At 47.7% G+C, this 24,666-nt stretch overlaps 2 protein-coding genes across 3 annotated transcripts; one reads left to right on the top strand and one right to left on the bottom strand.

Annotated features, from left to right (window-relative positions):
* The first annotated feature begins 4,974 nt into the window (after positions 1-4,974).
* LOC117850534 (mannosylglycoprotein endo-beta-mannosidase) lies at positions 4,975-11,797 on the top strand. 2 transcript variants are annotated; one of them, XM_034732379.2, is made up of 11 exons: positions 4,975-5,408; positions 5,623-5,761; positions 6,463-6,690; positions 7,510-7,568; positions 7,929-7,977; positions 8,190-8,420; positions 9,023-9,192; positions 9,282-9,486; positions 9,795-10,463; positions 10,559-10,786; positions 10,859-11,797. In XM_034732379.2, the coding sequence occupies exons 1-11, from the start codon at positions 5,248-5,250 to the stop codon at positions 11,657-11,659; spliced, it is 2,940 nt and encodes a 979-aa protein (XP_034588270.1). In that variant the 5' UTR covers positions 4,975-5,247; the 3' UTR covers positions 11,660-11,797. The 2 variants fall into 2 exon arrangements, with proteins under 2 accessions (XP_034588270.1, XP_034588271.1); XM_034732380.2 differs by having other exon boundaries at positions 5,249-5,408; positions 6,467-6,690.
* A 1,077-nt stretch (positions 11,798-12,874) lies between these two features.
* On the bottom strand, positions 12,875-22,132 carry LOC117850535 (xylan glycosyltransferase MUCI21). The gene is made up of 4 exons (XM_034732381.2): positions 21,435-22,132; positions 21,187-21,312; positions 20,492-21,091; positions 12,875-14,005 (listed from the first exon to the last, which is right to left on the bottom strand). Exons 1-4 carry the CDS (start codon positions 21,664-21,666, stop codon positions 13,323-13,325), a joined length of 1,641 nt encoding a protein of 546 aa, XP_034588272.1. The 5' UTR covers positions 21,667-22,132; the 3' UTR covers positions 12,875-13,322.
* Between the last annotated feature and the right edge of the window lie 2,534 nt (positions 22,133-24,666).

Below are 24,666 nucleotides of genomic sequence, written 5' to 3'. Positions count from 1 at the left end.
ATGCATAATTTTTACTATGCATCTAAATATAATATGTATCTAGCTGCATGTCAAATACTATGTATCTAGAAAAGCTAAAACGGATAGTAATTTGGAACGGAGGAAGTACTTAATTATTTCTGTGGTGGGTACACAAATGCACACCCTTTTTTAATTTCTTTTCAGCAGATCATGCTGCAGCTGCGTACTAACAAATGCACAATTCGTTACGCTAATAGCAGGTGGCTGTTGCAAAATATACAAAGACAAAAATTTAGACGTGAAAAGATTATGAATTGTGACCAACCGGGATAAAACATGTTTATCAAGTAGTGACGCTCTCTATCCTTTGGTCTCGAAAAAAAAAAACTAATCCTGGCCATATTTGCCGAAGGAGAAAAAAATATGCAAAGCTGCCGATGTAAACCATGTGCCGTCGTCAGCAAAAGAACACCACTTGTTGCATGATACATCGGTTGTAGCAAAAGTACTTCTTGGAGAACATGCCAAACATGAATTTTCTTAAGACGGCTAGCTAGGTTAGTATCGATAAAAAATTTTATAGAAGTTTCATGATATTAAATTTTATAGTACAATTTTGCTGATTTGGCAAAATAATTATGAGGAGGGAGGAGGGAAGAGTTTCATCAGATGAGAGGAGAATTTTATCCCCATGAAATCTAACAGGTATAGGTATCAAGTTCTCAATCTGAGTAACTGTGTCATGAAACAGTGTGCTATAAAACAGTGCAATAAGATTGGCCTTACTATTCACATGGACTTAGGGTACACTAAAATTGAGTTATATATATATATATATATATATATATATAACGGCAGAACAAAATAAAAACTGAACCGGTTGATTTAGATGTAGTGTTTTCTTTTTTAGCTAGTGCGCTACAACCTCTCCTCCTTTTAACTTTAGGAAAGACGCTACGCGTGTTGAGGCCCCTGTCTAGAACTTCAACAATCTTCCTCTTAAAAACATCAAATGCAGGTTGGGGAAAGCACAAGAAATCAGGCATGTGTATGACTGAAGATTGCTTGATAGATTTCCCGGTTGCAACCAATTTCTCTACTAAATGTATCCCATTGTTCCATTTAAATTACAGCATCAATTCACTACACGTCGTTGCGATGAAAATGTTCCCCAATTTAGAAAGGAACCACAGCTTCTCAATTGAAACACATGCATAGCACCAAGCTCGTGGTTTCTGTCTGTTACATCTTTTTTTCACATACACAAATTTGGCAGCGCTCAATCTTATCTATAAAGGCTCGGACAAAAACATCAACAACCTCAATCACCGGCTCATGAGAGACTTCAGGGACACGCTTGATAGGTGCGACCTCAAGGAAATTCCTCTACAAAATCGAAAATTCACATGGAGCAACGAACAACTACAACCAACAATGGTCAAGCTAGACAAATTTTTTTGCAACCCTAATTGGGACATAGCCTTCAGGTCACACACACTGCAGGCACTATCAACATTACACTCCGACCACTGCCTGCTGCTATTATCAAATCCCACAGGGTCAAGGAAGTTGCGGTCGTTCAAATTTGAAAACTTTTGGACGAATATGCCGAGATTCAAAGAAGTTGTCACGAACGCATGGAACGCGCCAATAGAACATCACAAGCCTTTCCACATACTGTATCATAAACTCCACACCTCACGAGAGTTGCGAGCATGAAGCAGTGGCCTTATATCCGATGCAAGACAACAACTATATATGGCACTCGAGGTCATCCTAAGTCTGGATATTGCCCAAGAGCATCGACCGCTCACCCAAGGCGAGCAACAACTAAGAGCCCAACTCAAAAAGAGGGTGTTGTGCCTAGCTGCGATTGAAAGAGTGAGAAGGAAACAAGCCTTGCGCATAACAAATCAAAAGGTAGGAGACGTGAACACGCGGTTCTTTCATCACAAAGTAAATGCACGCAAAAGGCGAAATCACATTCAGAGACTACAAAAGGATTTCGGATGGGTTGTCTCCCATGAAAAAAACATCAGTCGGAACATTTCAAGGCTGCCCTCCGCCGACCACCGTTGCGCCGAAATGACATCAATTGGGACGCGCTAAACTTGCAGCGTCACAACCTCGATGGCCTAGACGTCCAATTCACAGAAGAGGAAATTAAAAGAGCCATTCACCTTCTGCTGGCTGAAAAAGCCCCAGGACCAGCGAATTCACTGGCATATTTTTCAAAGAGTGCTGGGAGATTATCAAGCACGACGTAATGAACGCAACAAATGCTTTTTACCTTCTCCGGGCTGCCAACTTGAGCCTTCTAAACTTAGCGAACATCATTTTGCTACCTAAGAAAGAAGAGGCCGACACAATCAGTGACTTCCGCCCAATTAGTCTGATTCACTCATTCGTCAAAATTATCACAAAAGCTTTGGCAATGCGACCTGCACCTCACATGGACACGATCATCTCTAGAAACTAGAGCGCTTTCATCAAAAAGCGCAGCATTCATGACAATTTTATGTCTGTCCGCTCCACAGCTAGGCATCTCCAGCGAAGTAAATGTCCTACCTTGCTAATCAAACTCGACATTGCCAAGGCCTTCAACTCCATCAGGTGGGAATACCTTTTATCGCTCATGCAACGACTAGGTTTCCCCGTTCGCTGGTGTAATTGGGTGGCCGCACTCCAGCTTACTTCATCATCACGAGTTCTACTCAATGGGGTGCCAAACAAGCCTATCCGACATGGGAAGGGACTTAGACAAGGGGACCCACGGTCCCCCTGCTGTTTGTTATTACCATTGATCCACTGTAGAAGATTTTGAAACTAGCAACCGATCGAGGGCTCCTTTCCAAATTACAAGGATGTGTAAACGATCTCCAGGTATCGATGTATGCGGACGACACGACCATCTTTGTCAATCCCATGCAAGCAAACATCTCCAATCTGGTCGAAATTCTTTCACGTTTTGGTGATGCCACATGCCTCAACACCAATTTCCACAAATCAACGGTAGTACCAATTCGATGCGCAAGATTGAACATGGATGACATTCTTCAAAACCTCCCATAAAAAAGATCTCACTTCCCAATCAAATACTTGGGTCTACCTCTCACCACTATCACCATGGCTTCGATGCATTGATTTTCAGCCTCTGGTGGATAAGGCGGTGGCGAAAATGACTACATGGAACGAGAAGAATATCAGCTATGCAGGACGATTGACGCTCATCAAGTCGGTCCTCACATCACAAGCTGTCTACTTCCTCATGGCTTTGCGAGTGCCGAAGAGCGTTCTAAAGGAAATAGATAGTAAGAGGAGGACATTCCTTTGGGCGGGATTCGAGGCCCTGACAGGCACGAAGTGCAAAGTGAACTGGACTAGATCAACTCGTCCGACCAACTTGGGGGGCTTGGGTATCCTTCACTTTGGTAGATTCGCGCGGGCAATGCGACTGCGTTGGCTCTGGAAGGATTGGGTGGAAGACTGCAAGCACTGGGATGATCTCGACCTACCATGCAACACCACATACATGCTCTATTCGCGGCAGCATCCTCAATCACGGTGGGCGATAGTGCGGGAACTTTGTTCTAGCAGAGTGCCTGGCTGCAAGGATGAAGGCCGTGTGATATAGCACCAAATATTTTTAAGATCTCAAGGAAGAAAAAAAGATCATTGAAGGAGGCATTAAGGAGCAGTAGATGGGTCCGTGATATAAACCTGCGTCATCTAGATTTTTCAGCCCGGCACTTCATCGAATTCATCCAACTGTGGAGGATGGTACGAGAGCTCGATATAAGGGAAAATGTGCAAGATGCCATCTCTTGGAAATTCACAAAAAATGGAGAATACACAGCAGATTCAGATTCAACGTACCGTGCGCAATTCATCGAAGCCGAGAAGACAAACCTGAAGACTCTCATTTAAAAAACTTGGGCTCCTCTAAAATGCAAATTCTTTGCTTGGTTGGCCATCCAAAATCGGATTTGGACATCATACACACTATAGGCATGAGGCTGGGCGAACTCAGGACGTTGCCCATATGCAGACATGAACAGGAGTCTACCTATTCATGGAGTGCCGCTTCACCAGGCGAATCTGAAACGAGATAGCGATGTGGGTGTCCAATGACGGCCTCCGGCCCGCAAGCTGGTAGATGCAGGTTTCTATCCGCCAATGAACAAACCTAGCATACTCCGCGCTCACCAATGCGGACTCAGATCCCTTATCATCCTTGTATGCTGGGTTATCTGGAAGGAACACAATGCAAGTATTTTCGATCGCAATGAATCTACATCATAGCAAATCACACAGACCATCAAGAACGAAGCCTCCATGTGGATCGCAGTAGGGGCAAAACACCTTGCGGCTCTCCTGCGGCGTAGTTAGGACAACAACCGGTACACTTCGATGAGTTTTTATTCTTGAGTATAAGCGCTTTCCACCCCATTGTGAGGCGTTGTAATTATTAATTGTTTGTGCCGTTTGAGTTTTTTTTAATATAGTAGCAACTTTTCTGCTTTAGGGGGTGTTTGGATACGAAGTGCTAAACTTTAGCAGGGTCACATCGGATATTCGGATGCTAATTAGAAGGACTAAACATGAGCTAATTATAAAACTAATTGCACAGATGGAGTCTAATTCGCGAGACGAATCTATTAAGGCTAATTAATTCATCATTAGCAAATGGTTACTGTAGCACCACATTGTCAAATCATGGACTAATTAGGCTTAATAGATTCGTCTCGCGAATTAGACTCCATCTGTGCAATTAGTTTTGTAATTAGACTATATTTAATACTCCTAATTAGTATCAAACATCCGATGTGATAGGTGCTAAAGTTTAGCACGGTGTTCCCAAACACCCCCTTAAAAAACAAATTTTGCAGCCCTGAATGGACTTTTTTGTTGGAGTAGATAGCCCGGGTATCTGGCGGGCACGCTCTTGGAGTGAATTGGCAGGGTCGATCTGTTTATCCTATCCCTTTCAGTTCGAACACGGTCACGCACTCCGCCGATCCCGTAACGGCGTCGCCACCACCGCGGGGCCGCGCGGCTGCGCCACGCACCCTCCTCCCCCGTGACGCCGAGGCCCCACCTGTCCCCCGTTCTCCGCAACCTCAGTCCTCAGCGCCCCCAGGATCGGCGAGGGGGCGGCACGCAATCGGCGGGGCGGTCCTCCTCGCTTCAGAGCTCGCTCCCTCAACTTAACCTCACTCCGCACCCCCGCCGGAATCGGTGGGGGATCCTCGCAACCACGCCGTGCGCGCACGCGAGACCGCGGGGATGGCCGCGGCGGCCGTGGGGAAGCGCGTGCTCGACGCGGGCTGGCTCGCCGCGCGCTCCACCGAGGTCGCGCTCACCGGCGTCCAGCTCACCACCACCCAGCCGCCGGCCGCCGACCCGCACCCCGCCGCGCCATGGATCCGGGCCGCCGTCCCCGGCACGTGCGTCCTCGTCCTCTTCCCTCTCTCTGACGTTTCTCCCCACGCGAGAGAGTCCTGCCGTAGCTGCCGGCTCTGATTTCTCGGGGATCCGTGCTTCCACGGAGTAGTTTATGCGAGCTTTACCCTTAGAATACTGAGCGTGCGCGGTGGTCCTTACTTGTATATTAATTAGGCTACTAGTAATAACGTATTGTTGGATGATTCGTGATGCCAGTGTGCTGGGGACGCTGCTGAAGAACCAGCTGATCCCGGACCCCTTCTACGGGCTGAACAACCAGGCCATCGTCGACATCGCCGACGCTGGGAGGGAGTACTACACGTTCTGGTTCTTCACCACCTTCCAGTGTGTCCCGGTATGCAGAAATGCACCAGTTCTCCGAACATTTACTGATCATGTTGTCCTGTAACGACGAATGTAGCATGAATCCGACTGTCTGCCCCAAGTTGGAAAAGGAATTGTTCCACACTTTCACTGTAGGCAGTTCTTGGTTCAGCATAGTTGTACTGTAGTGCTGACTGTGGCTAGGTGGCTGCTCCCTCGGCGAGCAGTTTAAGCTGTCTCCTGCTGAACTGAGTTAAACTGTGCTTATCATTAGACATTTAGACTTCACTTGTTGCATTGCCTTATAGTCCATTTCCCATTTTGGCAAAGTAACATTCCTCGGAGTAGGGAAGGCTATTGCATTATGCATGTATGTAGAGTAAAGCACTCTAGTAACCTGGCATTACTTGATAAAATATGTTCGTAGCTTACTTTAATGCAAACCAAACCCAAGGCTGCCTGTTCATTTGATAAACTTTTCACTCACTTCTGCTTGTACAGAAGCCCTTTTTGGCAAGTGATACCGCAGCCGTGGTAGCATAGTTGTTTGCCTTTTCCCTTGTTCAAATTATCAGCTTAATGAATCCTAAATACTGATACTTGCCTTTTACGATACGTAATTTTGTACACTTCAGCACATGTACTTTTGTACACTGCCTAGTTATCAGCTTAATGAATCTTGTTGCTAAACCACTTGACATATCAATATCTTCTTGTTACCTTTATCTTTAGTCAGGAAATCAACACGTTACTTTAAACTTCCGGGGAATAAACTACTCAGCAGAAATGTACCTAAATGGGCACAAGGAGGTACTTCCAAAAGGAATGTTCCGAAGGCACACGATTGATATTACTGATGTTCTCCATCCTGATGGTAACAATATGCTTGCTGTCCTTGTTCATCCTCCTGATCACCCTGGCAGAATTCCTCCTCAGGGAGGCCAGGGTGGTGACCATCAGGTTAGTCTCACGTCCTTCAGGTTAATTATGTAGCTAAATCTTTTGCTCATGATTTGAAATATTCTGGAATATGGAATATCCCATGCTATTGTAACGTGCTAGATTTGGATTGCCTTTTGCTCCTTTTCTTAGCGAAGCTTGAATAAGATTTGCATTGCTTATTTGCCTATGTCTTTTTCCACATGGTGTTACAGTTCAAGAGCTATGTAATTATACGCATAACTAAGTTTGTCAAAGTGCTGAAAGCATAGGTGCAGCACACAATGGCTTGCACATAACTAATTCACCTTGCTTGAATTAAAATATTTGTTATCTGAGATGCTAGCTTCATGAAAAGTGCTGAAAGCATAGGTGCAACCACTAGCTTCATCAAAAGTGCTGAAAAGCACCACAATAGCTTGCACATATCTATTTTCAGCCGCCATGTTCCGTTGTTGGGTATTCTGATGAGCAGTGGCAGATCCACTGCGAGGTAGTACATATTTAGCTGGTAAAATCATAAGTTAGCCCAATTACAAGAGGCTCAGCACCCTCGTTATTTTGATTTTGGATCCGCTACTGCTGATGAGTTTGGGACATGCTTTGTGGTTTGCTTATTTAGCTGTACAGGCTGCAATAACTAGGCAGTTGTTGGATTAGCTGTTGGGAAGCCCTCCTCCCTTATAGAAGTGAATTTTCATTATGATCCTCTTGCACAAGTGACTATCATGCTTCACAGCAAAATTTCCTTTTATCACAACTACTCTTTTTTTAAAAGGAATATTGTTGGTTAAAGGGACTACTAATGCATGGTTACACATTTCAATGTGTTCATTTCAGATTGGGAAAGATGTTGCTACACAATATGTTGAAGGATGGGATTGGATGTGCCCAATAAGGTAGTTGTCTATTTCTGTATGGTAACGCTGCATGCATATAGTTTATCTGTCTCACCTATGATGTACCATGCATGGTTTGAGTTTTTAAAATTATTCCAACTGGCTTCAATGAAGATCAGAAACCATATACTACTGAAGGCTCATGCTAATATTGGGTTTCTTTCTATGGTTTCGGTTCACTTTTGACAAATAATAAAGAAAAATTGATGCTAGCTTTGCACCTATGCTAACCAGTCAATAGTTTTTTTTTACTGATTTTGCAGCAGCAAGTTTTTCCTTTACTGTTTTTGATCTGGTTCCACTATTTGCAACATTAACAGGTTCCTGCATTTCTCTCTATCTTTCTTTTTTGCATCCTAGGGATCGAAACACGGGTATCTGGGATGAGGTATCAATTTCGATAACTGGGGTGAGACAAGAATCCTTGCTCCCTTTTAATCATATTTTATCCATCTTTTGTCATTAGGGTATCAATATCACCATGGATATATGAAGAGGATATGCAAAAGAAGAATCTGCTCAACTTTAATCTTTTAATTACTCCTTTTTTCTTTATTTTTTTCTCTGGGAAGATCCTTTAAATCGATACAAGGATTTAAATTGGTTTTGTTTTCACTGCAGCCTGTGAATATAACGGACCCCCATCTGGTTTCAACTTTTCATGATGATTTTAAGAGGTCATACCTACATTGTACACTTCAGCTAGAGAACAAAAGTTCCTGGATTGCAGATTGTACCTTGAAAATACAGGTTTCAACTGAACTTGAAGGGAACATTTGCTTGGTGGAACACCTTCAGAGTTATGTCATAGCAATCCCTCCTCAGTCAGATCTAGAGTACACCATTCCTCCTGTAAGTTAGTTTTCTTATTTTTCAAACTACTCATGTACTGAGGCACTACTTAGCTATTTTTCTTACTTTTTTTCATATACTCAACCAGTTGATGAATTTGTATTTTCTCTATTGCCCAAAGCCCAAAATGATTTATAATTGCCCATGTGCTTGTTGCCACCGCTTGATCCACAGTAAAAACACCAGAAACTACAAATGCAGCTATATCATTTATGCCTGTTGCCCATCAGCAATGCACATTTTCAGCACTACGCCACCGGATTTCCCATATTGTTTGTACCTGTGTTCACTGTTAACTAAGGAACTCCCCTCGTCATGTCCTACCTATTAATCCTAAAATATCCAATGATACTCAAATCATGGTTGCACAATTCTCATCTAGTCATCCATAAGAAGACAAAAGAACCTAGGTGTAAGAATAATTTTGCCTTTAATTATTCTTTCAGTGATTGTACTTCCTATTAGGAGGCCCTTTTAAAAAAGCCTCAAATATACAAGTTGTTCACTTTACTACATAAACGTTTTAGTTATTCAGATCCTTTTCAGAGGCTCAAATATTCAAGCTGGTTGACATTGCTATGTATGAATATGAACATTTGTAGTTATTCTTCTATAAGCCAAACCTGTGGTGGCCAAATGGCATGGGAAAGCAATCCCTATACTATGTCGAGATTAGTGTAGATGTCAAAGGATTTGGAGAGTCTGATTCCTGGAGCCATTATTTTGGATTCCGTAAGATCGAGAGTACAATTGATAATTCTACTGGTGGGAGGTAACTACTTTTTAATGAACGGCCAAGAGATGTCTATTGAACATTTGGCCTTTTGAAAACCTGCTGATGCAAATGTAGATCACCTCCAGGATCTTCAAGGTAAATGGTGAACCTATTTTTATCCGAGGAGGGAACTGGATATTGTCAGATGGCCTTCTTCGATTAACAAAGAAGCGATATATGACTGACATCAAGTTCCACGCCGACATGAACTTCAATATGCTTCGCTGTTGGGGTGGCGGATTAGCAGAGAGGCCTGATTTTTATCATTTTTGCGATGTCTATGGTCTGATGGTAAGCTTGAGTTTATCACTCTGTCAATTGGTTATCATGTTTTCTTATTCAAATTATGAATATCCGGTAATGATGAAAAATGCAAAAAAGAAAGGAAAATTTTAAATAAATGTCAACCAATTGTTACTTCCTTAGGATTCTGTAAAATGTCGGTAATCAGCTGGTTCCAGGGATTTTCTTTCCCTGTAAGGATTAGCTAAACCTGATGAGTTTAGTGCTGGGTCCACATCCTCCAGTTGAATTCTTGATTCACTATAGTTCGCTACCATGTCTGCAATATTGCTTACAGGATGGAACCACGTGTACAGGTTTGGCAGGAATTTTGGATAACTGGAGATGTCGATGGCCGAGGAATTCCTGTATCAAACCCTAATGGCCCTTTGGACCATCATCTCTTTCTTCTATGTGCTAGAGATACTATCAAATTACTCAGGAATCATGCTAGTCTAGCTTTATGGGTTGGTGGTAATGAGCAAGTCCCACCAGTTGACATCAACAGAGCACTGAAGAATGATTTGAAGTTACATCCTATGTTTGTAAGTAGCCAGGCATCAAGCAGTCAAGAAAAATGTTTATCGGAAGAATCAACTGACCCCAGTAAATACCTTGATGGTACGCGTGTGTATGTCCAAGGATCAATGTGGGATGGTTTTGCCAATGGGAAAGGCGATTTCACTGATGGTCCATATGAGATTCAATATCCAGAGAGCTTTTTCAAGGACAGTTTCTACAAATATGGGTTCAACCCTGAAGTTGGGTCTGTGGGGGTTCCAGTTGCTGCGACAATTAGGGCCACAATGCCTCCAGAGGGATGGAGTATTCCAATTTTCAAGAAAAGAATTGACGGGTACATAGAAGAAGTACCAAATCCAATATGGGACTACCACAAGTTCATTCCCTACTCAAAACCAGGGAAGGTCCATGATCAGATTGAACTTTATGGACACCCAAAAGACCTGGATGATTTCTGTGAAAAGGTAGTTTATTACCATAACCTTTCTTCTCTATGAGCTTTATGCTTCAGCATCTGTAGCATTGTAGTTTTGTCTCTAATGGCGCCTACAACTTCCAGGCACAACTAGTTAACTACGTTCAGTACAGAGCGCTTCTGGAAGGATGGACTTCCTTCATGTGGACAAAGTTTACAGGTCTTCTGATTTGGAAGACACAGAATCCATGGACTGGACTAAGAGGGCAGTTCTATGATCATCTCCAAGACCAAACTGCTGGGTTTTATGGTTGCCGTTGTGCTGCTGAACCTATTCATGTCCAACTGAATTTGGCCAGCTACTTTATAGAGGTATTCTACTACTTACAAGGTTTTCTACAAGTTGAACTTCCTAGAAATTAATCCATGAAAGTGACTCTGTAGGTGGTAAACACTACAGCTGATGAACTCGCAGATGTGGCTGTCGAAGTTTCAGTATGGGATCTGGATGGTGCATCCCCCTATTACAAAGTTTCCGAGAAAATAGTTGTACCACCAAAGAAAGTGAAGCAGATCATGGAGATGAAATACCCGAAGATGAAGGATGCCAAGCCTGTGTATTTTCTGCTACTCAAACTTTTCAGGCTGTCAGACAATGGAATACTCTCCAGAAACTTCTACTGGTTACATCTTCATGGGAAAGACTACAAATTATTAGAGCAGTACCAGCAGAAAAACATTCCACTAAAAATTTATACTGAGGTTTCAGTCTCCGGCTCCAGGCACAAAGTAAGAATGACCGTGGAAAACAAGTCGAATAAGTCAGTAGCAGAAAACACATCCTCAGTATCAACAATTGATCTAGGTGATGCAAGTGGTTCCCACAACGCTAGCAAAGAAACTACTCAGCAGAGAAATGAGAGCGGCGGCTCGTGGAGGAAAATACGCAGCGGCCTCAGTATCCCAAGATCAAGTGACAACCTAAGAACACTTGAGGTGAACGGGACCGATTCGGGCGTCGCATTCTTCCTCCATTTCTCGGTGCACAGTTCTGGATCGTCCACAGCTAAGGAGAAATACAACGACACAAGGATCCTCCCTGTCCACTACTCAGACAACTACTTTTCGCTGACGCCGGGGGAGAAGACGGCCATTGACATCTCGTTCGAGGCTCCCCCGGGGTCCAGTCCCAGGGTCGTTCTCCGAGGCTGGAACCATCATCTGGACCATGCCGTGATGATCTGAGACGGATTTCGTCTGTTGAGTTGTGATCATGATTCATAAGCGAAGATCCGTGTAAAATAAGTGCGTGCCGAATAAAGCACAGACACGAGATCGTGCCCGTGTAACTGCTATGGTAGCACAGATAATTTGAGGTTCCTATGTGTCGGGTTGGATGGTGCCGGTGGCGTTGAATGATTCCCGTGGTCGGCAACGTGGCCTGTGAACGGGTTCATGTAGAACTGGGTTGGGGTGGAGCCGTAGAGGAAGGACTGTTCCCCTCAGTTGAGTTTGTCACAAGTCAAACCATTCTAAATTTAGAGGGAAAAATAATTGTAGGAAAGAGTATTATAATAAAAAATGAAATATGACAACATACAATACAACTCAACAGCACTTGTTGCGGAGGGAGTAGATCTAACAGTGTCGAATTCCACATATGGACATCCTTGCGGTCCTGACGATCTGATGAGCATCATCTGCCTCACGGATACAGATTGACCAACATTGTCCACGTGTTCCATCATAACCATACACGCGCGATACGATGATGATACGAGTCCCAGGCTCCCAGCACAAATCGGACGGCACTCACCACCGACGCCCCAGCGTCAAGCCGCCCGCGGGGTCCGCGGCACCGAACGGAAAAAGCTTGCCGGCAGGCCCGGCCTCCGGTCGCCAACGGTCGGTAGAGCTGTCAAATCTTCCCATTCCCCTCGAGCCCTCCGCTGCACTGCTCTCTCTTTCCCTTTCACCCGTCGTCGTGGACACCGAGGCGGGCCCGCGCGGGGAGCACGTGGCGCCAGCGCCATGCCTCTCCCGTCGACGGCATGGCTGCCGCGTGTGCCCTTGGAGGGACAGCTGCGCAGAGAGGAGAGGGAGCGGAGCAGTGAGGTGGCTGGCCAACTGGGGCGGGGGAGCGGACGTGATTGCCTGAAGTGGGCAGGTGAGTAGCGGCAGCAGTAGCCCAGGGAGCCACCACGTGCTGCCCGCGAGCGCCTCGGCGTTCACGACGGTGAAAGACGCAAGTGGACAAATCGGATTTAGGCCATCTTCCCCATGGCATGTGGACCTATCTACTTTCCCTTTCTCTCTTTTCCATCAAAAGGGTCCACGAGAGCTGCACTGTAGTTTCGTGCTGGCTTAGTGGCTTTTGATTAGTTTAAGCATCTTCTCCATGTGGACATTCACATTCTGTTGTCTCCACCCATGCTGGAGGTGAGATGGCACTCAACGATCTGTAAAAGAGAGTCTGGATTTCTATTGCTCTTTGTTACAGAATGTTGTTCCTTATACATCATCTGGACACCCAAAGAATCAGAAGAAAATAAAAAAGAATTAAAAAAGGGAAAAGAACAGAAGTAAAAAGAACTGATACTCCTATGAACTACTGTGAACAAGAAGCTGTTTCAGGAGAGCCTGCCCCTACCATAAATTATTTCCTCCTCTTCTCTAACAACACCACGACGAACTCAACGAATGCACTATGCACGGAGGCGACTGATCCCCTACCACCCTCTCTCAACCAAGAACCAACCCAATCATATTTACAGGATCTCATCTCCTTTATATCCCTCCTCCCCCCTCTCTCTCCCCCAACCAAAAAGAAAAATAAAAACCACAAAAGAAATTGACAAGTGTGACTACGTAATTAACACCTAAGAAAAAGCTCAATTAGCATCTTCTTCTACCTCAGTGCCGCGGCGGCGCCGGCGCCCTTGGCGCACGCCGTGGCGTTCTTGAGGTGCGTCCGCGCCGCCTTGAGCAGCTCGCCGAACCGCTTGATGTTGACGGTGACGTTCTGCCTGTCCATGTACACCTTCTTCATCTCCCACCACCCGCGGCTGCTGATCACGGAGGGGTCCCGCACCACGGTGCTGTTGAGCCCGTACTCGGCGGCCAGCGAGCTCTCCTCGGGCGCCACCTTGTACTCGAGATACTCGAGCCCCAGCTGCTGCGCGGGCTTGCCGTAGAAGGCGTCGGCCGCCCAGTCGAGCCCCACGGGCACGATCTGGAGGAGCACGGACCCCGGGCGCATGAAGAGGAAGTGGGTGACCGCCGCGCCGTGCACGGCAACCATGGCGTCTGCCGAGGCCAGCGCGGCGTGGATGACGGGCAGCGGGGTCTGGCGCCGCAGGTTCATCACGTGCGGCGCGAACCCGGCCCGGCGGCATGCCGTCACGACGTGCGGGAGGTTGAGCAGCACCCGGTTCTGCTTGCGGATGAAGATGAGCAGCTTGGGCTTGGCCGGGCGCGGGCACGGCCGGGACGGCGGCGCCAGAGGGAGTGGCACCGGCGGCGATGCCGACGACGACGACGCCCGGCTGTAGCCCTGGTGCAGGAGCGCCTGGAAATCCTTGATGCTCTTGCCTGCGTATCATCAACATTTTGCGTTAGTTTAACAGCACAATTTCAGCAAACATTTCCCGTTCAGTACGTGCACACACAATCAACCGTGCTTGTATTGATCCCACCAACAAGTATATTTGCACACAAATTAATAAGAAGAAAATGCAAAAAAAAATTTGGCAAGTTTACAAGTTTCACATATCAACGTGAGCAGAAACGGCAAAGGATATTCCTGGTTCGGAGTCCCGACCGTTGGGACCTGAGTACCTGACACACACCCTTCCCTAAGAGTCGTGTTCCAACTTTCCAATCCCATGCAAGCAGCGACGCAATCTAACACGAACCAGCACCAGCACATACCCGTTTCGAGTAGAGCCGTGCTCCGCGACGCCATGGCACACATATCCAGAGACCCTACTACTATTGCTGCCGCCAGGGACCGTCATGATCTCTAGACCATCCTACTTCGAGTTCTGGACATGGACTTCTCGAAAAGGCTTGCAGGTTTGCTTCAGCACAACGAAAGCAACGCGCCAGATCGCCAACGTGTTCACCGACAGCGCGCACCCTTCCCAGCCACCTCACGGACAACACCGGGCTCACAACAAGTCATCACAACAACCAGCAGCAGCAGCAGCAAAGGCACGAGCCAAAGCCCAAGCCAGGAGCCACCAGATCGGCCGGCACTGATTGCCACCAGCAGCAGCCGATGATCGGGGCCGGAACCCGTCACCTCTCCCCCCGCATCAATCACCACCGGTCCACGACACCGCTCCCAGCACTGCAGCATAGTCAGATCAGCGAGCAACAACGACCCCGCGATCCGGCAGCGCGTGCCGTGGTCCGCCACCGCACCGGCCCCCGCGTCGTCCGTGCGCGCCGTGCTGCCCTCCCCAATTGACCTGCTTCGTATTATTGATCTGATTGATGCCGACAACGGATAGCTAGGCTCCGCGTCGCCGAGGCCCCCCTCCGCCTTTGCGTGCCCTGTTAGGCTCCGGCACGACGAGAGGCCAGGCCAGGCCACACGGTCGGTGAGCCCGTGGCGCCGTGACCTATGCCGCGACGAACGGTGGCGCGGCGCAGGCGTCCCCCCTGGGTTTGGCGCACGCTCGGCTCCGGAAACCGGGTGCGCCCACGGAGTCCCTGGGACGATGGCTGGATCCAACCGTCCGTCCAGCAACCCGGACACGGCGGGGCCCGTGCTCAACCTCTGCTAGTACGTACATCACTACATGCCACTGTTGCCACCAACCGATGGAACCAGAACCAATGCAAGACTAGATTTGATCCTGATTGGTCCGGTTGTTTCATAAAGTCCCCAAACGAGGGCCCCTGTTCGGAACGTGATGATTTGACAAGGAGTGGAGGACGGGAGGGGAGTCATCTGGTGAGAAACAGATGACCCGAATTCGTCTTCGTACCAAATGAAGAAATGCAGAGGGCAACGTTTCCCGAGCGGGCGATGACTCCGTCGGCAAGCATCGATGGTCCAAGGTTCCAGTGGTAACAAGCACGATTACCCAAAGTCAACGCTAGTTTTCACCACCAAGCTAAGTCAATGACGAGACTAAAGCCCCGTTTGGCTGGCTGAATCAGTTCTGATTCTTCTTCGAATCACTAGAAATGCTGCCAAACGGTCACAGAAGGGATCGATTCCGGCTAGAAACGTTTCTAGTGTTTCTGCTTTTTCTACCATAGATTAGAATCACCACCCAGGTAGCTTCTCGTGATTCGGATTCTTATTGTCCTACCTCCCATTTAATCCATAAACATTTCTATTGGTGCTTTTTAAGCGCAACAAGTTAAAACGGGTCGCATTTTAAATGTTCTTCACTCAAAATAATCAATATTTTTTTAAATATATCAATTTCAATTTTTTTTCATGTAAATATATTGATTTTAGTTGCCTTTTAAGAATCTAGCCAGTTAGCCAAACGATTCTACGAAAGTGATTCTGATTCATACGAGAAACGTTTTCAAAGCGAATCTGAATCCGAAACGTTTCTTCAAGAATTTGGATCCTACCAAACGCGCCCTAAGTCCCAAAAGACCACCAAACGTGCCCTAAGTCCCAAAAGCTGCTCACCTGGTCCGTACTCATTTCTCGTTTAGCAATGCACGCAAATAGTCGCACCCACATCTTGCAGATTCGCTGCAAGAGTATACTTTCTTCTACCATTTACTACTCTATGATTTCTAGAGCATTTTGTAGAGCAACAATCCTAGTAACCGGCAATGGCGCAATGCTCAAAGTCGGATCAGCAGGGGCCCTTCTTAGACATGATGGTCAATCAGTAGTACTAAGATGCAAGAGAAATGATCTATGAACGTTGCAAAAGCTACCTCGTATTATTGGTCAGCTCAGCGCCCACCAAACTGGCTGCCGACTCAAGCCCACCGACACACTGGCCGTAACTGAAGTTTTGAGGCCATTATTACTCTATCAGCCGCTCGCCTCTCTCCTGTCCTATTTAACCTTTTGTGGAGAGCACTGTTTGGCTTTGCAGAGCGTTTTTGGGTAGTTTGGTGGCCTTTTTCTGTGGCAATCACAAGTTCACAGCCACTTTCATTGCTAAAGAAATCTAGGGTTAGGTCAATCTGGAGCATTCACTTTGGTCCATTTGGGCTCACAGTTACTCCACGGATAAAGTCGGATAATTCTTGTTAACCCTAGGATCGTATGGAGTAACTCTGTCAATTCAACAACTCCACTGTCACATTAGTTGCACAACATAAGCAAGCACCGTGTTTCTGATGCTTGTACATTTTGTTTCTTTAGAGTGGTGGTCGGCCAGGTTGTCAAACGCTTCGCTTACTTAAAACGTGATTAAGCAAGTGCGTGCATTCATTCATTGCAAACACTAAGATTTCACTCCGAGAGCAGCCAGCAGAGTACTAAACCCAGCTGAGCACGTTGTGTAACGTCACATTCATGTTCTCAGTCCTCACTGTAGCAGTACATCCAGAAACAGAACTCATGTATGGTTCTACTTCCGGACATGGTTTTATCTGGCGCTTGTACTGGTAACTGTACTCAGGGTGTCACCCCCACAGCTCAGTGACTCCTTACAAAAGGCAGATCACGCCTGCGTGACTACACGAGAAGCGTATCGTAGCGTCAGCCAAAAGACACAGGGCGCCACCCATCCCCGTGGAGAAGGTGAGGAAAGATGGCGGCTCACAAAAGCCGTTGTGTGCAGGAATTGTTAACTAACCGTCTCTGTCTCTCCATATCTGTTGGTTTTTCCAGCCTGCATCCAAGTCGCATGGTCCGAGAAAAAGTTTGGTCACCCTCCCTGAGCGCCCACTCTCCCGCACGCATCGCGCCATCACAGGCGGATTAAGATCTCTTCGCTGCCCCGCTCGCTAGCTTGACAGTAATGTGGCACCAACCTGCTGCTGCCTGGCGCCAATGCCCATCCGAGCATCCACTCATCTCATCAACAGGCAGCAGCAAATCCACTGGCATGATTAGGACGCGAGCCTTAGCTATTTCGGCAAGTGAGGTCACACTAGGAGCTACCCGGGCCGGCGCCGAGGTCCTTACATGTCCTATTCGAGCTCCGCACACATACAGATATCCTCTTATCACCTCATGGGAGGCTTTATATTTTGGTCCTCAGGAGGGAGGACCCAGCATTTCGACATATATCTCCTACAGAATCTTCCACAGCTACAAACAATGCCGGGAGCGGACAAAGCTTGGTGCCTCGCTACATGGTGTCCCCACCCCTCTAATGGTGCTCGAATCCATCAATTCAGACACAAACACAAAGTTGATCACGACTACTTAGAACCACTGCACTTGGGAAGAAAAGACAGGGAGCAACATTGCCAGCCATTCACGCTCTCGCTAGCTATTCCGGCAATGTACTAAGATGCATTAATGTTCCAGATTAATGGGTGTACTACGTACTAGTCCAGTAGCCTAGTACCCATGATGCTGTAGCACCGTGCCGACAGCAAGCCTGAGAAGCCGAGGGATTAGAGAACAGTCCTGGTCACAAACAGCCAGGAAGCTCCAGATGGTGATGAAGATGATAAAAAAGGACAGAGGCCATCGCTGTACCGGGGGCGCGCTCATGCTTCGTGCAGCTAGCTAGCTCTACTTCACCACAACAAGGACAGGCATAAACATAAACCACTGCTGGGCCCTGAAACTGGACAGCTACCTAAAGAGGGCATGTGCACGCTGCCGTAAAAACTATAAACAAGAGAGAGAAATCTCGCACGGATCACGAATCACGAATGCCCTTGCCGATGTACCCCATGTTGCTGTGTTTTAAGAGCAACACCCAGTTTATTTTAGACGCCCACCAGTTGTTATTTTCAGCAATGCTGAAGTACGGTTGCCCCCGACATGTAGCGCGGTGAGACGGATTCTTTTGCACAAGACAGACAGGGCCTCCGTCCGGCCTCGCACCCCCCTACACGCCCGGTCGATTTCAAAACAAATTCCACGCACGTACCGCATCTCCTGCTCGCTCGCGCTCTCCGGTTCGCTGCCCGGCCTGCCGCTAGGCTATTATACTAGCCGAGAGCTCTGCGTGCTGCAAGGGTAACGTGCTGCAATGCAATGGCGCGTGCTCCACCGTGTCGGAGGAGCAATACTTTACTACTACTGGTGCAGCGGCATCATTCTCCGAGATCCGGAGCCGTAGCAGCAGCAGCAATGCAGCATCGGCGTCTCTCGTTTACTGCTACCGCCAGTACAATGGGGGGCTTAAATGGGCCATAAATGGATGTGAACGCCTTGTAATAAATCAGGTCGGCCGGAGCAAATTGGATTGCGCAACCGACTGGGGTACACTTCCGTGAGCCCCCCTAGCGTCTTACATTTCCTTACTAACCAAGTACGGAGAACTAGCGAGACCAGTCTTAGTGCATAAAGTCAATCTTAATGCATAATTTCATGGCACAGTGAGTTTCATGGTGATGAAATTTTTCTCAGATATGATGAAATTCTCTTTCCTCTCTCTTCATAATAACCCTGCCGCGTAAGCAAAATTGCTGATGTGGCATGCTATTTAATGCTCATGTGTTGATGAAATTTTCACTTAGACTTTGCCTTAACTGGTCGATGTGCAAACATGACCTAAGTTTCGGTGGATCCGTTACTAAATCCCTGGGGTTCCACCGAATTAGTACGGCCGGTTTCAAAAATCCGAACCGGTAGCCCATGCTAATCCATAACCAATCAATGCATCCTGCATCCCTATTGAATTACTGGTGGCGCACTATAGGAGGGAACCGGAAAAGGAGCTTGTTATTGTTAATGGTACTGCCCGAGTGGTGGCGCACGACGCGCACAGCCGTTTCCGTTGCCCTTGGCCTTACGGCGGCTAGACGCTAGTGGCCGATGCCGCCGAGTCCACGCACGAAAACGGCAGGGGCAGCAGGAGCACGCCGGGAGGGGTTTTGCCTGCCGGATCCCACGGCCACGGCGAAGCGTCGGCATGGACCCTTGCTCCCCCCCCCCCCCCCCCCCCCCCCCCCCCCCCCCCCCCTCGCTTTTCGCACTAAAACGCTTTTGCGAAAGCCGCCCTTTCGCAATGATCCCCGCGCTCATGATCGGCCGCCGCAAAGATTCCCGCGCGACGCGCACCCACCCCGTCGTGCTTCGTTCGCCTCTCCATCCGTTCCCTCTCCTTTTCCCCTCACCCTACGATGCCCTTTTCGCCGTGCCGCGAATGCTCCTCCTCTGTTCGTGCTTGGGCCTGGCCCCCATGCCGTTTGGTTAAGGGACGGTGCCGAACGCGCGGGTCAGAAACGTGCGCCGGGCACGGCGCGGAGCGGCAAGGGGCAGCCCGACCGGTGCCGCACGCGGCGCGCCCGTGCGGCGTGTCGCGATGACGGAACAGTGGTTCGGCCCTGTCGCCATCGCTTGCGAAGGACTGAAGGAAAGCAGAGGGCGAGAAGGTAAGGTGACGGATCATGGAAGGAGAGGTGGCCGGTGGGGTGACCATTGCAGACTGGAGTTTGGCCAGGACAGAAGGCGTCGGATGCGTCAGCAGCAATCTACCGCTCCTTCCCCTCTAACCACCCTAACGAACCGGCACTACCAACGCTGCAAGCCACCAACCACTGCTCCACTGACGAAGGAGACCATAGGGAGAGGACTGAGAGGCAAGAATGATTAGGACATGGCGCTAATTGGGGAGGAGTAGTGGCTAAGCACGACGCCTCGAGGTGTAGGGGCAAATGATTTCTCCTCCCCGACCGGTGTTAGCAGGCACGGATCTCGACCGAGGCGCACGGATTTTCACACGCCTTTTTGCCGCTCCCCTTCTTCACCAACAAGCCAAAGCCAGGCTAAGCTAAGCTCCTGACCGGTAATTAGCCGGTGGATTGGATCCCAAAATCCTAACGAGATTTAACTAACAAATTGACGTCGCAACGCGAAGGAATGCAATGCAATCAGCGTCTTGATGTGATGTGAAATTGGCAGATAGAATTGCAGGGGGATGCAAATTGCGAGAGGAATTTGGGGGCAGTTGGGCGTACCGTTGGGCATGAGCTTGGGGTCGACGACGAGCTCGCCGTGGATGCGGAGGCCGACGATCATCTCGTCGAAGCAGTGGACGCGGCGGTCGTAGCGGAAGTCCACAATCTTATAGTTGGTGAGCCGCTCCAGGACGGCGCCGTAGCGGCCCAGCCACCAGTAGTGGTACTCGAGCACCACGAACACCACCTCGCCGGCGAACCGCTGCGCCGTGATGAAGAGCGGGATCAGCCCGTCGCTGAACTCGTGGTACACGTTCCCCGTGTACCCGCCCGTCGAGAACACCACCGCGGGCACGCCGCGCGGGTGGCGCACGTCGCACCGGCGCCGCAGGGTGCCGCCGTCGCCCGCGCTGGCGCTCGCGTTGTAGGCGCCGGCCACGGGCAGGATGGTCACCTCGTCGATGGTGCTCATGATGCTGTCCTCGAACTTGCGCGTGTACGGCCGGACCTTCTCCGGGGAGCTCCCGCGGGGTGCGTTGTACAGGAGCACCGACGAGGTGGACGGGTCCGTGCGCACGTCGCCGCGGAGGTAGCACACATCGCTGCGGTAGTGGCTCCGGTCGCAGCACATCACGCCCTCCTCGCCATACCCGGCCTCACCTGCGCGCGCAGCAATTCGATTCGATTCGGTTTCGATTCCATTGGAGCAGAAGCGAGAGAGCACCTCGAACACAGATTGCAACCAAGCGACTCACCGTTGATGAAGGCGGAGCAGGGGAGGGAGGCGACGGACCGCGTCTCCTCGCGGGCCTCGAGGCTATTCTGGTTCGACGGCAGATGGGTCTTGAGCGCCTCCAAGTCCTCCCGCCGCTCCACGCGCTCTGCAGAGGACCGAGTCGCCATTTCAGCGCGCCGCAAACAGGAGGAAGGGGGGAAGCGAGCAGCCCAGCAATCCATGGCGGCGAGAGCAGGAAGGATTTGGGCCTGGAGCCCCGGGGGTTACCTGAATCGGCGGTGGTGACGACGAGGGAGGAGCTGGGGATGCGGAGCACGGTGACGACGCTGTAGATTGTGAGCACGAGCAGGGGCACGAGGCGGCAAGCATATCGGCTCCTCCCGCCGCCGCCAGGCTTCTTATGTGGCGGGGAAGACGGCGGGGACCTTCGGATCCACGACGAACAGCAGGAGGGCGCCGATGGCTTGCTGAGCTTGTGATGCTGCGGCAGCTGCATCATCCTCCGGCTCTCGCTCTATCGGTTCCCTTCGCTCCTCCTCCCTCCCTCTCAACGCCGCATGCTACGCCGCCGCCGCCGCCGCCGCCGCCGTTCTCCTTTGCTTGTTTTCCGCGCTGCCACGCCGCGAGCTCTGAGCTAAAACAGCTGACCTCACACCCCCACGGGTCGAATTGGGCGGGGGGCTATATACAGCTGGCGCGATAAAATGGCGGAGAGGTGACGGAGTAGAGGCGGGAGATGATGCTAGCAGCTTCTCACGATCATATTCATGGGGGGTGGAGTTGGAGAGGTGGGGAGGGGAAGAGGTGGGCGGTGGTGGAGGAAATGAAGAAGAAGGATGCAGAACACCGGGCTCACATGGAGGACAAGGGGAAAACAGGGTGTTTTGATGACGTTGATTATGTGCGCCCTCGGGTGCTAATTGGAATTCCCCTTCAGCTTCTTCCTCCCCGCTGTCTGCAGCTAATCTGTGCAATTCCGACCGGTCAAAACCATATGGTGCGAGAAATGGGTTACCCACAGACTACTCCGGGCCGAGCGGGGCTTCGGGCTGGGCCTGAAAAAGCCCTATCAGTCTATCACCAGGGCCAAGCCATGCCTGAGACTAAGAGCCTCGTAAAACATACCTTTAACATAATGTTAAGCCTTTATTGTTCAATTTAAATCTTTATCTAACATTTTTATGTATCAAAAGATTATTTGCGTCTGGACTAATTCAGCATGACCAAAACATATTTACATCTTTTTCATGATAATGTTTTTCTTTAGAATCCAGAAAAGTCTTTAAGATTTAGTATCTAATAAGATGTATTTTAGTAAATATTTGTTTCTTTATTTTTTTATATTATTTTCTCTTCACTTATTTATATGTAATCATAACGTCTCCATCTAAGGGATATATTTCTTTCTATTGCTATCTTTAAGATGCATGGTTGCCGTGTGTGCAAACCGAACCTCTCCGGTCCGAACTTGGGTGGCCAGCTTGATGCCTTACCTTTGGGATTGGCCTACGTGGGAGGCGACATATGTTGCTTCCTACATTCGGTGGTGGTTGTTCCTGCAGCGTGGCATGGTGTTCACAGGCGGGGTCAATGACATGTGCGCGTGGATCAGCATTGCAAATCTATCGACTACCTTAATGACGGTGTGTTTAGGCGGATTGGGATGTGCTTGGGAAAAGACCTTTGCCCTTTATAGGTCCTACGATCATGCCCGTGGGCGTCGCATCCCTCCCTAGTGGCATCAATTTACAGCCCCCTCCTCCAATAGTTGTGCTGTGAGTTTTTATTGGTGAAAACTTATCTTTGATGACCAGGCAACAGTGGTGTCGTGTCCCTTCCTAAAGGCGTTGTTTTGTAGGAACTCATGCCTCATCCCAATGTATTGGTGCTTTCATGATTTAAAAGGAGAAAGATTGCTCCAATTTGATGGAGTTTTGGACGAAGAAAGAAGGTCAAATACTGTTGAAGGGAATGCCGATCATTAGGTCATTTACATTAGTTATCGTTTGGAATTGCCGATGGTAGAGAACCAGTGTTGTTTGAAGACGTGAGATATTTTAGATGCACTATTCATCAGCTTCTTTTGTAGAAGGACAACGGAGTTTTAGGAATTTCGTCATACAAGAGAACATCAACAACCACGTCAAACTATTTCTCTATAGATGGAATGTAGGATGATAAGTAGTTTTGAGCCATATGTTGTGTTTGAAATTCTATGTTGCTTAGCACTCATTGGGTGACCTTTTCCTTTCTTCATTTTCATTTTCTTTTGTATCGAACTTTATGTTTAATAAAGTTTCTTTTGTCTAATAAATGGTAGCGACCACAACTAATTTAAAGATATACGGGATACTCCATTGCTCAAATTTTTTTGATAATGTTGTTGTTCATATTAATTATAGCATCTTTTATATATTTATGGATGTATGCATAAACCATGAAAACATTATTTACACATTAAGTCGAGTTGGACCGATTCGGGTAGCCCAAAAACACACATATATCTAAATATAGTTGTCTTGGTTTAGAATACAGCAATTTTCAATATAAATATGTTTTTTTGAAATGTGTTCTATGTAAGATTTATGCTTCATTGTTTTTGCATAATAATTTTCTTCACTTTCATATTATCATAATGATCATCGTGTAAGATATCTTCCTCTTGTTAACAAGACTTTGTCCAAAAGTGTTGAAGCCATAACTTTTTTCGCAACCAAAGTGTCTCAACCACACATATTGCAAATTTTCATTTGCAAATTTTGTTGATGATGATATGATCCAATTGTCCACATTGTTTGGTTAGGTTGCACTAGTTTAGCAAGCATATAGATTGAGTCTCTTTTCCTCTTTTCGAAATAGGGTAAGTTATCGACTACTATAGTTTTGTGCATAATATTTTGTTGACATTTTATACATATTACTTTCCTTCATATTTCTAGAAAGATTTTTTTTGAGATACATCTTTTTCCCTTATCGAATCATATATTTTTAAGGTTGTGGTAAAGGTCTCATGTGATTGAACGTCAATTGCATCACTAGCCCTATGTTTCCTCTATTTATGTTGAGCTTCCAATAATATAAATTTTATTGTGATTGGCTTCACAATTATTATGTTTTTACAATTATAGAAATTCATTGGTGAAGCCATTAGGACTAGGAGATTTGCCTAGTGGAAGCTGCTTAACTACATCATCAATTTCCTACTTGGAGAAGGGTTCATCAAGACAACCCAAATTAGAAGCATTATGCAGGAGGATTCCAAATCAAATTGTATCTCCTGAAACTATGTAGGCCCTAATCTCTCCTTATATGCAGTACAAAGAAGTCCAGCTTTATCACCATGGCTTGTCAAATTAACCACAACCTCATTAGTTAGGGAGGTTATACGATTCTTCCTACATTAGATAGTGGTATTAGCATGAAAGAACTTGATACCTTCATCTCCAAACTTAACCCATTTAATTATTCCTATTATATTATATATTAGATCAAGTTTTGT

Source organism: Setaria viridis, chromosome 3 (assembly GCF_005286985.2).
Source record: "Setaria viridis chromosome 3, Setaria_viridis_v4.0, whole genome shotgun sequence".
Lineage (NCBI taxonomy): Eukaryota > Viridiplantae > Streptophyta > Magnoliopsida > Poales > Poaceae > Setaria > Setaria viridis.
The sequence above is the reverse complement of the archived record's forward strand: the minus strand, read 5'-3'. Positions and strand labels throughout refer to the sequence as shown.

Bases quoted from the DNA above. Each gene is read 5' to 3' on its own strand.
- LOC117850534 (XM_034732379.2), top strand. From the start codon at position 5,248: ATGGCCGCGGCGGCCGTGGGGAAGCGCGTGCTCGACGCGGGCTGGCTC. The intron at 5,762-6,462 runs GTATGCAGAAAT...CTTTATCTTTAG, and splicing joins CCACCTTCCAGTGTGTCCCG to TCAGGAAATCAACACGTTAC. The intron at 9,193-9,281 runs GTAACTACTTTT...GATCACCTCCAG, and splicing joins GATAATTCTACTGGTGGGAG to GATCTTCAAGGTAAATGGTG.
- LOC117850535 (XM_034732381.2), bottom strand. From the start codon at position 21,666: ATGATGCAGCTGCCGCAGCATCACAAGCTCAGCAAGCCATCGGCGCCC. The intron at 21,313-21,434 runs GTAACCCCCGGG...GGTCCTCTGCAG, and splicing joins CGTCACCACCGCCGATTCAG to AGCGCGTGGAGCGGCGGGAG. The intron at 21,092-21,186 runs GTGAGTCGCTTG...CTGCGCGCGCAG, and splicing joins CTGCTCCGCCTTCATCAACG to GTGAGGCCGGGTATGGCGAG.